The following is a 14,602-nucleotide window of genomic DNA, read 5'->3' as shown; positions in this document are numbered from 1 at the left end:
TTCTCATTTTTTGGTGTTTTAGTTTTTAAATAAAGAAAAAGCGAGAGAAGGTCAAAAAAATTATAATTTTACTTCCGGTTCCGTTCTGATTTCAGTCGGGTCACCGCTGGTCGTGTGTCTATATTTTTGCTTGTTTTGAAAGCCAAATAGGCCTTCTATCAATATGAAATCCCTTCTAAGGTTAAGACCGTCAATAAATTTACTAAGAAGATCAACTCAAACGGTTCCAAGGAGACAGTAAGTACCCTTTTTCATGTGTCGTGTCTTTCTTATTTTCACAAATCCACGGAAACCTGTCGAATTCGGCAGCGATGTAATCATGTCATGGTAATCAAAGTGACAATGAATGTGTGGACCTCATGAACAAGGGTAGCATTAAGGCCCGAAAGTCGGGGTTGATTTCCCGTGCTTTTCACTCCCGAGCTTGCAGAAAATCCAAATACATGGGGTGAAAATTAAATCTCGGGGTGAAAAATATTTTGCAGCATGCGCATGAATAGCATGAAGCCATGATGTAGCTAGTACTAGTAGCATTGCCATTGACAGGTATCTACTAGACTGCGGAACTCAGTCCTCAATGCAATGATAGTCAGTCATTTATCTTTTGGTCGTTATATGACTATCATTTGAGGACTGAGACGAGTTGTTATAATATATTTTCCGAGGTGCAATTTCGGACAATAGCTGGGGATTAGTGGGGCAGAGGTTATCTATTGAATCCTTTCATGACCACTGAAGCATAGTCAAGTCTGCCAAGGACACTCGGCACAAATTGAAAGACCATGTCAACTCTCGACAAAAGAATGCATGCATGTCAAAGGTCATATGTTTTATTATGACACCAATTTGGTGTTTGTTATGCTCCTCGAAATTAGTACCTTACGGTCTATGTCTGGTAGGTATCCCACTCCCAGGTAAACCTTAGTTAACACATTTGCTAGTCAGCCAAATTCGCCGAAAATGTCAATGCATATACGTAGCAGAGATGTCAACAAGTCATTTTTTGCAAGTCAAGTCCAAGTCACAAGTCCTTTTGTCCAAGTCCCAAGTAAGTCAAGTCATTTTGAAAAAGTTGCAAGTCAAGTCACAAGTCATCAAATCACAAGTCAAGTCACAAGTAAGTCACAACTTGTCACAAGTCACTACAAGTCCTCCAGTTTTGTGTTTGCTGGGACAGTACTCCGAGTTTTCAACCCGACATACTTTTACTTCCTACGCCGAGCCAGTGTCGCTGAATGAGGGCACTATTTATTTATGTATTTATTTATTTCCAGTTCAGGTTATGCCGGACACGAGGCCCGCCAGCGGATAATTCATTAATGTAATTGTAGGCCTATTAATATTCATAAATGCTATCCATAAATTTCAATTGACAGGAAAGTAACCTCAGACTTGCGTTGGTAGCAAGTCAATTTTTTCAAGTCCAAGTCCAAGTCATTTTGTCTAAGTCACAAGTAAGTCAAGTCATTTTGCAAAAGTTGCAAGTCAAGTCACAAGTCCCCAAAATAGTGACTTGAGTCAGACTCGAGTCCAAGTCACACGACTCAAGTCTACATCTCTGATACGTAGAAATTTAAAACAACTGGCTGAAGAAGGAAACCTACATAAATATGTTTTCTATACTTCACTTGACCCAAATATATGATTTTTTATGGTGATAAGATAATCGCACATGGAATTTTAGAGGGATTTTGATAGCAGTTCCGTTAAAAAAAGCTGCTATCATAATGAGACTAAGATCTAGAAACACCCCCGAAATGCCGTTCTGGGGAATTTTGCCAGCTGAATCTTTTTGATGAAAGTCAATCTTTGACAAGATGTAACTTTGCTACGGAAAGTGCTATGAAAAAAAGGTTTTCAGTTTCGACTTTGTTTACTCAAAGGCTTTAATTTGATATATAAAATGATGCAGTTTGATGGCAAATTTGAATTCACCTAGCATACCTACATGATGCGCATGTACTGATGTACATGTAGTCAGGGTACCGGGTAGCTCGTTCACGTAGCGGTTCCGTTGTCCCACTGGCCTATAAACGTAGATTGCCTGGCGATTGGAGTGTTATCGTCAGAGCACCTCGGACTAGGTACCGGGTAGGAGGAGTAAGGTCCAAAAGTAGAGGGTCAGAGACTCGGAGTTCACCCCCAAGCTTGCACATATTCCCAATATACTATAGTCTAGAGGGTGAAAAATTAATATTTTTTAAATTTAGGGGGTCATTCACCCCAGATCGGGGGTTAAACTTAAAGACCCATTCAGTGATCCCAGCGCAAGTGTAAAAAAATTTAAATTGTTTATATAAATTGAAGGATAAGTCATTCAAATTGTCATTTGGTATTTTTGAAATGACATATTTTAGGTATCCCAGGCAAACCTTAGTTAACACATTTGCTAGTCAGCGAAATTCGCCGAGACCGGGGCCCAAACACAATGCATATTTACATAGAAATTTGAATTTTTTTCGAGAACAGGTCGGTGAAGGAAACCTACATATATGTTTTCTATATTTCACTTGACCCAAATATATGATTTTTATGGTGATAATCAAGTCGCACATGGAATTTTAGAGGATTTTGATAGCAGTTCCATTCAAAAAGCTGCTATCGCCATGAGACTTAGATCTAGAAACACCCCTAAATGCCGCTTTTGGGGAATTTTGCTAGCAGAATCTTTTTTGATGAAAGTCAATCTTTGACAAGATGTAACTTTGTTACGGAAAGTGCTATGACAAAAATGTTTTCAGTTTTGGCTTTCTTTACTCAAGGGCTTTAATTTGATATATGTAAAATGATGCAGTTTGATGGCAAATTTGAATTCACCTAGCATACCTACATATTTAGCAAAAAACGAAGAAAACAGCAGTACTGCTACTGACAAAGTTGAAGCCCCATTCAAATACATGTAGCTAATTTAGATACTGTTATTACTTATCTAAATTAGAGATTCGTATAAAATGTCTTATTTTGTCTCAGGGTTCGCAGGTTTTTGCCACAGGTGGAAAAAACCGCGGTTTTAACCGCGGTTAAAACCGCTTGGCAAAAACAGTTTTTGCCAGGCAGTTTTTGCCGGCAAAAACTAAAGAAGTGATTTATAGTTCAGTTTTTTCATCTCAAAACTAATTATTAAGTTCCAAAAATAATTTACTGAGTGTAACTAAACAAGGCCAGATTTTGTAATTATAAGTAACATATTAAGAAATTAAAGGCATGTGTTTCCATTGCTCAAGTGCATGTAACCGAAATGTGGCGTATATCAAATTCAAAACTTTTTCATTTTAAGGACTTGATGAGACAAAAAATATGTTGAATGATTCATTAAAGGTTGTGTGCTACTGTTTATGAGCTTTCTGTGTTACTTTTTAATATTTGAGTAACTATATGTGAGTTTTTGCCAGTTTTTGCCATTTTTGCCGGTTTAATCCAGGCAAAAACTGGCAAAAACAGGTTTTTGCCAGTTTTTGGCAAAAACCGAACCCTGTAATTTGTCTTAAAAAGGCAGTGACTTTCATTAGCCTTACGTAAAAAATAGCTTGAAATATTCATGGGGAAAATTCGCAATTTTTAAGAGCAAAATGCGCGCGCCAGTTTTTGAAATGCACAATTTGCACTTTTTTTTTCTAAAATGCATTCATGAATTTTCTTCCCAAAAAGTTTGGATTTGCAATACGGTATTTAAAATATTTTTTCTTCTATAAATTTCTTGTAATTTTTTTGAGGCGGCCTATTTCCTATATTTTTTCAACATGGATTGTGTTGCAGATCATTATGGATTCTTTGATAGTGAAAACTTTTTTGGAAAACGAGTACTTGATAAATGGTTATTTTGGGAAAATCTGAAACATTGCGTTTGGATACATGTATAGTAAAATGTGTGATTATACCCAAAATGTGCAAATGTCAGCACTTTTTGTGCATCACACATTTTCCTTGTCCTTAGAATAAATACAAAAAAAGGGTTTGAAAATGTGCAGAACAAATTTTCTTGCTGATTTAGTAGAAATTTGTAAAATAATGACTTATTTTCAGGTTTCTGCAGCTTAAACATAGCAAACCACTCAATCAAGGGCCTGAAAGTTAAGAAAGGTTTTCAAATCATGTTGATTACCTTCCGGAGCAAATTGTTCAATTCCTTCTGGAGTTTTAAAGCCACTAGCAGAAGTTACAATCTTAAAAATTCCAGCTTCTTCAGCTAAAGCATCTAGGGTTTACACAGGATTAAGGTCATCTGCCATAGGGGTGTGTGGATTTCAACTAGAATAGCCCAAGCTATAAGAGGCCAATCCTAAAAATGTAACTGACTACTGTTTCTCTCTCCCATTTTTGTCTCCTTCCCAGTGGCCACATCGTGTATCGTGATCTGCCTAAATCTCCCAAGTACATTGAAAATTTTGCCACTTTCACTATGTCAATGATGTGGTTTTGGTTAATGTGGCGATGTTATCATGAACCTGAAGAGTTAACTGTAAGTAGATTACTCACTGTCATTGTACATTTACTTGTCTCTAACCACTCCCCAATTATGTTCTTTTCTGTAGCATTCTTGCAAAGATGTGAGTATTCAAAGTTGATTCTTGCAAAATTTTGAAGTTGGTTCTCACAAATATTCTACATGTAATTCTAAGCCATGTATTGTCATTTTATCAGTTCCTTTTACACGATGTCTGTCGATCAGTTGCATTCAACTTGCCCAGATATGCTTCTTTGTAAAGTACTTTTGGATTATTCATTCAAGTGTTATCTAGTGAAATATAGTAACTTTGAGATTTTACTGACAAGGCACAGCATCAACTAAAAATTGGGGCAAGTAAACAGAGCTATGTTTCAATTACATAATTATTCACAATCGCAAACTCTCAATATAAATAGATAAATCCAAGTTTAACAGCCATATTTTAATGTGTGTGATATTAAAAGAACGTTCTTAATTACTAGTGGACAAGTGGCAAATTCTAACATTGTTATAAATATTACATATTGTGATTTTCTTATGTAACCATTTTTGGATCACTCTGTACTTACTTTAACACTTTAATTCATATTTATTGATTATTTTCCAGGGTCATTTTCCCTATCCTGATCCTGCAAAATGGTCAGATGAAGAACTAGGTATACCACCTGATAATGAAGATTAGGTTTTATCATATGTTTTTAGGCTCTGCTTGTGGGCAGTATTAGGTAAGTATGTATATCAAGCAACATTTGACAAGGTGTTTGTTTCTTAACCTAGTCTTTCTTTGTGGAAACATGATTTGGTCTTCACTAGACTCAGGCAAATTTGCCGAAGCCAGTCTTCAAAATCTTTTGTCGGCATGCTGGCCTTTATTTATTTGTTTACTTGCAATATTTCAGAAGAGACAACAATCGATGGTGTAGGTTAGAGCTTCCTTAACTTTTTTCCTGTGACCCAAATTTCATAAGAAAAATATGGTGTACACATACTGTAAAGATTTGCCTAGTGGCGCACATGTGCTCCTTTGCCTTTTCAGAAGGGAGAGCTCTCTATTTATACATGAAATTTGCCCCAACTTGGAGTAAATTTCATGTATAAATAGAGAGCTGTCCTTTCTGAAAATTACAATAAGATTTTAAAATCATTAAAATGATCCATGCTCTTATTTGCTGGTGGAATTTTTACAGAGGGCACTTTTAGTTTGTGCCTTAAATTTTAGTTACTAGGCGGTTACCCGTATCTCGCGGTTTTCGGCTATCATGGTTATTGGCTTTTGCAGATCTCAAAATCAGGGTGTGTCCTTTGGCTGGGATCACTTTCCTCACAGCTGAGCTCAATTGCAGCATTTTACAATTTGACCTTACATTCGCCCTCAATTTGAAATGTGACCTGACCTTTGACCATGGATGACCTAACAAACGCAAACCTGAGCTTCTTTGGCCAAAGTTACACCCACTCACAAAGTTTGAGCTCCATTATATGAGCAATTTGAAATTTTTACGTTTTTTGACCTATGACCTCTTAACCGTAAGTCTGACAAAAAAATCACCGTGAAAACTTTTGTTTGTTAGTCCAAGGTCCACTCACCCACCAAGTTTGAGCTCCATAGAGGCAATTTGAAATTTCTACCTTTTTGACCTATGACCTCTTAACCGTAGGGTCTGATTGAAAAGGTCACCGTGGAAACTTTTGTTTGTTAGTCCAAGGTCCGCCCACCCACTAAGTTTGAGCTCCATCGGGGCAATTTGAAATGTTTACCTTTTTTGACCTATGACCTCTTAACCGTAGGTCTGACGAAAAGGTCACCGTTTGTTAGTCCAAGGTCAACACACCCACCAAGTTTGAGCTCCATAGAGGCAATTTGAAACTTCTACCTTTTTTGACCTATGACCTCTTAACCGTAGGTCTGACAAAAAGGTTACCGTGGAAACTATTGTTTGTTAGTCCAAGATCCACCCACCCACCAAGTTTGAGCTCCATAGGGGCAATTTGAATTTTTTCCTTTCTTGACCTATGACCTCTTAACCGTAGGTCTGACGAAAAGGTCACCGTGGAAACTTATGTTTGTTAGTCCAAGGTCAACACACCCACCAAGTTTGAGCTCCATAGAGGCAATTTGAAATTTCTACCTTTTTTTGACCTATGACCTCTTAACCGTAGGTCTAACGAAAAGGTCACCTTGGAAACTTTTATTTGTGAGTCCAAGGTCAACACACCCACCAAGCTTGAACTGCATAGGAGCAATTTAAAATTAGACCTCAATTAGACTTGACCCGTCGTTGACCTTTGACCTTAAAAAAATATAAACTGGTTCTTTCTCATATCAAGCTGCACCCACCCACCAAGTTTGAGGAACGTGCGACCCCTAGTCTCCGAGAAAAGGTGCGGACAGATACAGACAGACAGACAGAGATCCGGTGAATTATAGTAAGCAGACAGACAGACAGAGATCCGGTGAATTATAGTAAGATGTCAAGGGAGCCCATAATGCAATTAGGCAAATCTTTGTTATTTGAACTCATTGATGAATCCCCCACTAGGCTGCATTTTTATAAGCCTATACATCATGTAATTGTTTAACCCCATGAGAACTACCTGCCGATTGGCCAAAAAGAAGTTTTCATTATCAATTGGACCAATCAGCAACATTGTTAGAATAATTTCACCACACAAAAAATTGGGGTGAATTGTTTGCAAAGCTCCATTCTGATTGGTGATTAAAGTAAAGATATCATGTAATTGACCAATCAGAGGCAATGTTGTTAGATCGGCAGGTATTGCTCAGGGGGTTAAGGTAGAATAATAGGATGGACCAATAGCCAGTCATCCACATTTGGGTAGAGGCAATCGCCTGTTTTGTTCATTAATCAAATTATAAAGAAAGAACAGTTAACTAACCCAAAGTGTTACAAGTAAACAAGACAACAATTAAACACTTTCCATTGCTACAGGTTCTGACATCCAAGAACCTGTAGTAATGAATAACTGATGTTTAATCGTTTCCCAGCATTAATCAAATGTTAAACACTTTCCATTGCTACAGGTTCTGACATCCAAGAACCTGTAGTAATGAATAACTGATGTTTGATCGTTTCCCAGCATTAATCAAATGTTAAACACTTTCCATTGCTACAGGTTCTGACATCCAAAAACCTGTAGTAATGAATAACTGATGTTTGATCGTTTCTCAGCATTAATCAAATGTTAAACACTTTCCATTGCTACAGGTTCTGACATCCAAAAACCTGTAGTAATGAATAACTGATGTTTGATCGTTTCCCAGCATTAATCAAATGTTAAATACTTTCTATTGCTACAGGTTCTGACATCCAAAAACCTGTAGTAATGAATAACTGATGTTTGATCGTTTCCCAGCATTAATCAAATGTTCAACACTTTCCATTGCTACAGGTTCTGACATCCAAAAACCTGTAGTAATGAATAACTGATGTTTGATCGTTTCCCAGCATTAATCAAATGTTAAACACTTTCCATTGCTACAGGTTCTGACATCCAAAAACCTGTAGTAATGAATAACTGATGTTTGATCGTTTCTCAGCATTAATCAAATGTTCAACACTTTCCATTGCTACAGGTTCTGACATCCAAAAACCTGTAGTAATGAATAACTGATGTTTGATCGTTTCCCAGCATTAATCAAATGTTAAACACTTTCCATTGCTACAGGTTCTGACATCCAAAACCTGTAGTAATGAATAACTGATGTTTGATCGTTTCCCAGCATTAATCAAATGTTAAATACTTTCTATTGCTACAGGTTCCAACATCCAAGAACCTGTAGTAATGAATAACTGATGTTTGATCGTTTCCCAGCATTAATCAAATGTTAAACACTTTCCATTGCTACAGGTTCTGACATCCAAAAACCTGTAGTAATGAATAACTGATGTTTGATCGTTTCCCAGCATTAATCAAATGTTAAATACTTTCTATTGCTACAGGTTCTGACATCCAAAAACCTGTAGTAATGAATAACTGATGTTTGATCGTTTCCCAGCATTAATCAAATGTTAAACACTTTCCATTGCTACAGGTTCTGACATAATGAATAACTGATGTTCGATCGTTTCCCAGCATTAATCAAATGTTAAACACTTTCCATTGCTACAGGTTCTGACATCCAAGAACCTGTAGTAATGAATAACTGATGTTTAATCGTTTCCCAGCATTAATCAAATGTTAAACACTTTCCATTGCTACAGGTTCTGACATCCAAAAACCTGTAGTAATGAATAACTGATGTTTGATCGTTTCCCAGCATTAATCAAATGTTAAACACTTTCCATTGCTACAGGTTCTGACATCCAAGAACCTGTAGTAATGAATAACTGATGTTTGATCGTTTCCCAGCATTAATCAAATGTTAAACACTTTCCATTGCTACAGGTTCCAACATCCAAGAACCTGTAGTAATGAATAACTGATGTTTAATCGTTTCCCAGCATTAATCAAATGTTAAACACTTTCCATTGCTACAGGTTCTGACATTCAAGAACCTGTAGTAATGAATAACTGATGTTTAATCGTTTCCCAGCATTAATCAAATGTTAAACACTTTCCATTGCTACAGGTTCTGACATCCAAGAACCTGTAGTAATGAATAACTGATGTTTAATCGTTTCCCAGCATTAATCAAATGTTAAACACTTTCCATTGCTACAGGTTCTGACATAATGAATAACTGATGTTCGATCGTTTCCCAGCATTAATCAAATGTTAAACACTTTCCATTGCTACAGGTTCTGACATCCAAGAACCTGTAGTAATGAATAACTGATGTTCGATCGTTTCCCAGCATTAATCAAATGTTAAATACTTTCCATTGCTACAGGTTCTGACATCCAAGAAGTTCAGTGCATCACCAACCTCTTCCCAGTTTGACCATAACGTGATGTGAAAGATTGCTGTGATTATAACATAAACTGCAGATTAGAATTGGCCATGCAATATATTAATGTATTTGAATGTTATACTTGTATTTTGCAATATTGAATTGTGCAAAGCTGTGGATAGCATTAAAGTTGAAAATACTGGAAACTTGACAAACTTATGTCTCCTGAAAATGTCATAAGAAAGAAATGGACACAGGATCTGATGGACTTTACTCCGTAACACCTGAAGGCAAATGCAATATGCTAAGGAAATTGTGTATATTTCTCCAGTAAGGTAGTGCTCATCTGTGACATTGTGGAAGATCTGTATTCAGCCATACGCTATGCAAAAACATGACAAACCCAGATTAAGATTAACAGCCTGTGTAAATTTGAATTAGTAATCTAATTTTGACAAAAACAATAGAGAGATTTTGATTTCTTACACCTTGGTGCTTACTTTGGCCATATAAATAAATTCAAAATCACTCTCCTGTGAAGTGATATTGACTAATTAGATTTAAGCATAAGCACCACAGCGGAAGAAATCACAACCTCTGTAATAATTCTATGTGTATCTGATTGATCTGATCGATTACACAAATATTACCCGTATGATATTAACAAAAGACAACCCAAATGGATTGTTTCTTTTTATGAGCTGACAGTAGGACAACTCATATTTCATTGAAGGATGGTATCATGTACTATCACACAACTAAGAGCAATTAAGGTGGTACTACACCCCTGATAAATTTTGTGACTAATTTTGCATTTTTCTCAAAAAATAACTACACACTGGTAACAAAAGTTATATATATTATAGGGGCAAGGAATCCAATTACTTCACTAAAATTTCAGTGATTCAAGACAAGTGGTTCATTGCTGCTTGTCTTGAGCCACTGAAATTCCAGTGTATTAACTAGATTCCTTGCCCCTATGATATACATAACTTTTTTTACCAGTGTGTTATTATTTTTTGAGAAAAATGCAAAAATAGTCACAAATTAAAGATGTGAATTTCCAAACCAATATTTAGGGAAAATAAATTGAATTGTTGGAATATATTCGCAATGGTATCTACCATTTCAAAACCAGATCACCTTTTCTTTGGAAAATATTGGCTGACCAAACAATACTGAATGTAAGTGATGAATATGAAGATAGCGGTCAGAGTGAAGTTTTGAACAAGTGTTTTCAATTGCAATATAAATGGTTATGATGATGTACAATTTCACCATTCATATAATTACAATGTAGAATCTATACTGTGCCCAGAAAGTATCCGCATCTTAATTTTAAAACTAAACCATATTTATGTAAATTTATAGGCCAAAGTGTCGCTTTTAAAATTGAACCTTTGTCCATTCAAATGCTTATAACTTTGCTTCTAGAGGTCGCATTGGATTCAGTACATGTGCAGGATGAGATCTAAAAAGACAAATTTACCCAAATATGGTTTAGTTTTAAAATTAATGAATTTTTTTCCAAGTGTTCGGATACTTTCTTGGTGCGGTATATGTGTTAGTATTGGGGCTGTTGTCGAGTAGTAAGATCCGACGTAGACAAGTTGTCGACAAAGAAAAATAAATATTTAATATTAAACATCAACTATTATTAAATAGAGAAGTAGCTGTATTATTGAACAGATTTGCATGTGAATATTGTATAAATACAATATTAATTGCATATCAAGTGATGTTGAATTCCATCTTTAATTGCACTATATAAAATGTGGAAGCAGCAATTTGGAACTTAAACCCACACATGCTAACTGCAATCTTTCACCGTACTGATGAACCTCCTAAATCCTTAGTATTTTAAAGAGCTTTAAATAAATCATTGAAAATTATAGGAGCCTGGCATAAACGGAGAATGTTCATATTACTTTCAAAATTTAACAATGTGTACTGAAAACAATAAGATACAAAGCAATCAAAGCAACGTACCCTTCTTTTATCCAAATCTCATCATCATTACCATTTTAGTGTCTCATAGACAAGACGAGAATATTTTATCAATAAATTAAGTAAATTTGTTTTTGCAATCGTTAGTATCAGCGAAGCCAATACAAAATGTGATCAAGCCTAAATTATGCATATTTGCATACAATCAATGAGATTTTACTGAAAGAGTGGTACTTGTGAGTGTGTTCTTGTATTTTATTGTTTAAAAAAAATTAAAATAATAATTTTTGGGAACCATATGCCCAAATTTGATAGGTGTAATTTAAGTGAATATGCAGTGGAAACTCGTTAATACAAGCTCTGACAATACAAAAAAAACCTGATAAGACAAGCTTGATTTTCAGGTCCCTGGCACTGAATCCTATGTAATATGTGATGGATAAGACAAAATCCTGATAAGACAAACTAAATTTTGTGGCCCCACAAATTTCGTATTAAAGAGTTTCCACTATAGTATAACCATGATAACTGGTATATTTGCTTGATAATATAGCAAATCACAGCTTGGAAGATAGAAAACAATTTAGGAAACCAAAGGTATCCTTAAGATATTTTCTTTATTTTATAATTACCTATTAGTACTCTATGTGTTACTTTTATGCAGAAACAAACATCACCAAAGGCCATTCTGATGAAAAGTGCACAAAATGTATACTTTTAACAAGGAACATGTCACGAGTAAAGAAAAATGTTGCCAGATAGAAATCAGTATCACAGCAATCCTATAGTTGCATGATGTTGATTATATATTTTCAAATTTAATTATTTTAATATGGAAAAATAGTGGCATGATCGACAGGAATTATATAAATACACACGATGGCGAACCTGGTGAAAAATTTGTGTAACCTTTTAATATTACGTTCAGAGACCACATTATATGATGTTTAGTAAATTAGTTATATACATCATGTACATCAAAATATTGGGATTGTAATGGAAAGATAATCTGCACCACTTACGAATGAAAATAGTAACTGATGCAGTCATTTCAAGGTAAATGATGTTAAACTTATCTCTAACATTTTAATGAATAGTTTTTTGTCGACAATTGGTCCATGCTTGTCGACAATCGGGAAAATTTGCTTTGTCGACAACAGCCTTGTTGACAACAGCCCTAGTTAGTAAGGGATTGTTTCATAATCATATTCAATACCCAACCACCGCATACCAACTGTAACCTTGCAAGAGTGGTGATTGGACATGGTTTCTGTTGATTGGAACAATAGAACAAGAAAGTTTAACTGCTGGTTCTGCCAGAACACCGGTAGTTAGGTTTTGAAACCATCCTTACCAAAGATCTATTTTGAATGTGAAGCAATTTAATTTTCCTCATCAGAAGCATATTGGCTTTATGATGAACAAAAAAATATGATAGTAATAATAAGCCTTGATGATCTTCAAAAGTGTTGAAAAGCATGAAACTTAGTAGACTTGACAAAGTATTACCTGTACTTTTTTACCTAATATGGACATGTTTGTAGTTTTGCATACACATATTTTGAATGTGAACATGCGTTATATGTGACTGACTACCCTTGTGCAGAGCCATTGTAAATAGAAATGACATCAAATAAAATTTATTGACCTTACAAGGATGGTTCCAGTATGTGTGGTGTTATTTTGTAGAATGCTTTAGGACCAGTATATAGTGTGCTACTGTTGTTTGCCACCAGTGCATATAAAATGGGCTATTCCGGTTGAAATCCATACACCCTCTATGGAAGACATGATCTTAATCTACCATGCAAGGGGTACAGATTTCAAATGGAGTTGCCCGTTCAGGCCATTCTCCCTGTGTGGAAGATTAAGATTATGTCTTCCATAGGGGCTATATGGATCTCAATAACCCTCTTCATTCTTCTGCAGTTGAGTAGAATGTGAATGTATAATTTACACAACAAGATTCTTATTGTTGCTGACCCCAGAGGTACACTGTTACTTTGTGGCTACTTTAGAGTACCAGTGCAGCACCAATCCAGTACCAGTGTATGTACTGTACAAGTGATACCGGTGTGTGTACTCTAAACAGGTGGAGTAGCACAGTACCAATAAAGTAGCTGGACAGCAATGTACCTCTTGTATGGCAACAATAGGAATCTGATAGTATGCACTTTACACACGCCAAATGGTCGACATATGATCCCAAAATTTTTACCAAAAAAGCCCAGACAATCGATTTAGGATCAAACTTGAAAAGCAATTTGAAATCCATGATTATGTTTGAAACAAAAACAAATCCACTATTTTTGTTAGTACATTGTTGACAATTGGATCTGAAAACAGACAAGGTCATGTGCCGAACCAGTGGAAGGTTGCTAATGTCATCCCATGCCACAAGAAAGGGGACAGGCATTCTCCCAGCAACTATCGCCCTATATCCCTACTGTCAACACTGTCTAAAGTCATGGAGAGACTGATATATGAAGCTATGTGGCGTCACCTAGACTCACATCAGCTAATATCTAAGCAGCAATTTGGTTTCAGGGCTGGCCATTCCACTTCCGATGCCCTAACATATGTCTCCCAGCGGCTATCAAACTCCATCAATGACAGAGAAGAAAGTAGAATTGCCTGCCTTGACATCAGTAAGGCTTTTGACAGGGTATGGCACCCCGGCCTATTGGCAAAGCTATCTGCTCTGGGTTTCACTGGAAAGCTGCTGAAGTGGTTGAAGGACTACCTCACCAATCGTTCCCTGAGAGTCTCACTGAATGGGATTTCATCAACTGAAAAGCCTATAAATGCTGGTGTCCCACAAGGCTCCATCCTTGGACCACTTCTGTTTATCATCTTCATCGATGACATCACCTCCGGACTTACAAATCCATCAATCTTATATGCTGATGATGTAACCCTGATGTCATCCATCAAGTCCAAGGAAGATAGAATTGGTGCTGCAATATCACTTGATGTAGACCTCAAAGCAATAGAGACATGGGCAAACACATGGAATGTACTGTTTGGAGCTGCGAAGTGCAAGACCACCACTATTTCTAACCGCAGAGATGCTTCATATAGTCACCCTAACCTCCACTTTTTTGGAACAACTCTAGAAGAGGCAGACAGTGTTGACCTTCTTGGTCTTACTGTTAACAAAGACCTGTCATGGACCCCTGTAGTGGACAAGATGGCAAAAACAGCTAGCCAACGTCTTGGTCTCCTACGTCGTGCGGCCCCCTACCTTGTCCCTTCTCAGAGAGCAACGATATACAAGACTATGATCCGATCCAAGATGGAATATGCCAGCTCTGCATGGATGGGTGCTCCACCCACTTCTCTGTCCAAACTTGATG

The 14,602-nt window shown here is 36.4% G+C and overlaps 1 protein-coding gene across 2 annotated transcripts; it reads left to right on the top strand.

Annotated features, from left to right (window-relative positions):
• The first annotated feature begins 56 nt into the window (after positions 1 to 56).
• Positions 57 to 10,950, top strand: LOC140166420 (NADH dehydrogenase [ubiquinone] 1 beta subcomplex subunit 2, mitochondrial-like). 2 transcript variants are annotated; one of them, XM_072189877.1, is made up of 4 exons: positions 57 to 237; positions 4,333 to 4,459; positions 5,055 to 5,172; positions 7,399 to 7,515. In XM_072189877.1, the coding sequence occupies exons 1-3, from the start codon at positions 164 to 166 to the stop codon at positions 5,127 to 5,129; spliced, it is 276 nt and encodes a 91-aa protein (XP_072045978.1). In that variant the 5' UTR covers positions 57 to 163; the 3' UTR covers positions 5,130 to 5,172; positions 7,399 to 7,515. The 2 variants fall into 2 exon arrangements, with proteins under 2 accessions (XP_072045978.1, XP_072045977.1); XM_072189876.1 differs by lacking the exon at positions 7,399 to 7,515 and adding an exon at positions 9,300 to 10,950 and having other exon boundaries at positions 58 to 237.
• Positions 10,951 to 14,602: the final 3,652 nt, after the last annotated feature.

Source organism: Amphiura filiformis, chromosome 12 (assembly GCF_039555335.1).
Source record: "Amphiura filiformis chromosome 12, Afil_fr2py, whole genome shotgun sequence".
In the NCBI taxonomy this organism is placed as follows: Eukaryota; Metazoa; Echinodermata; class Ophiuroidea; order Amphilepidida; family Amphiuridae; genus Amphiura; species Amphiura filiformis.
Note: the sequence above shows the minus strand (reverse complement) of the source record. Positions and strands in the feature narration are given on the sequence as shown.

Excerpts from the sequence above, each read along its gene's own strand:
- LOC140166420 (XM_072189876.1), top strand. The coding sequence starts at position 164 with ATGAAATCCCTTCTAAGGTTAAGACCGTCAATAAATTTACTAAGAAGA. Across the intron at positions 238-4,332 it reads CAAACGGTTCCAAGGAGACA|TGGCCACATCGTGTATCGTG; the intron begins GTAAGTACCCTT and ends TCTCCTTCCCAG. Across the intron at positions 4,460-5,054 it reads ATGAACCTGAAGAGTTAACT|GGTCATTTTCCCTATCCTGA; the intron begins GTAAGTAGATTA and ends ATTATTTTCCAG.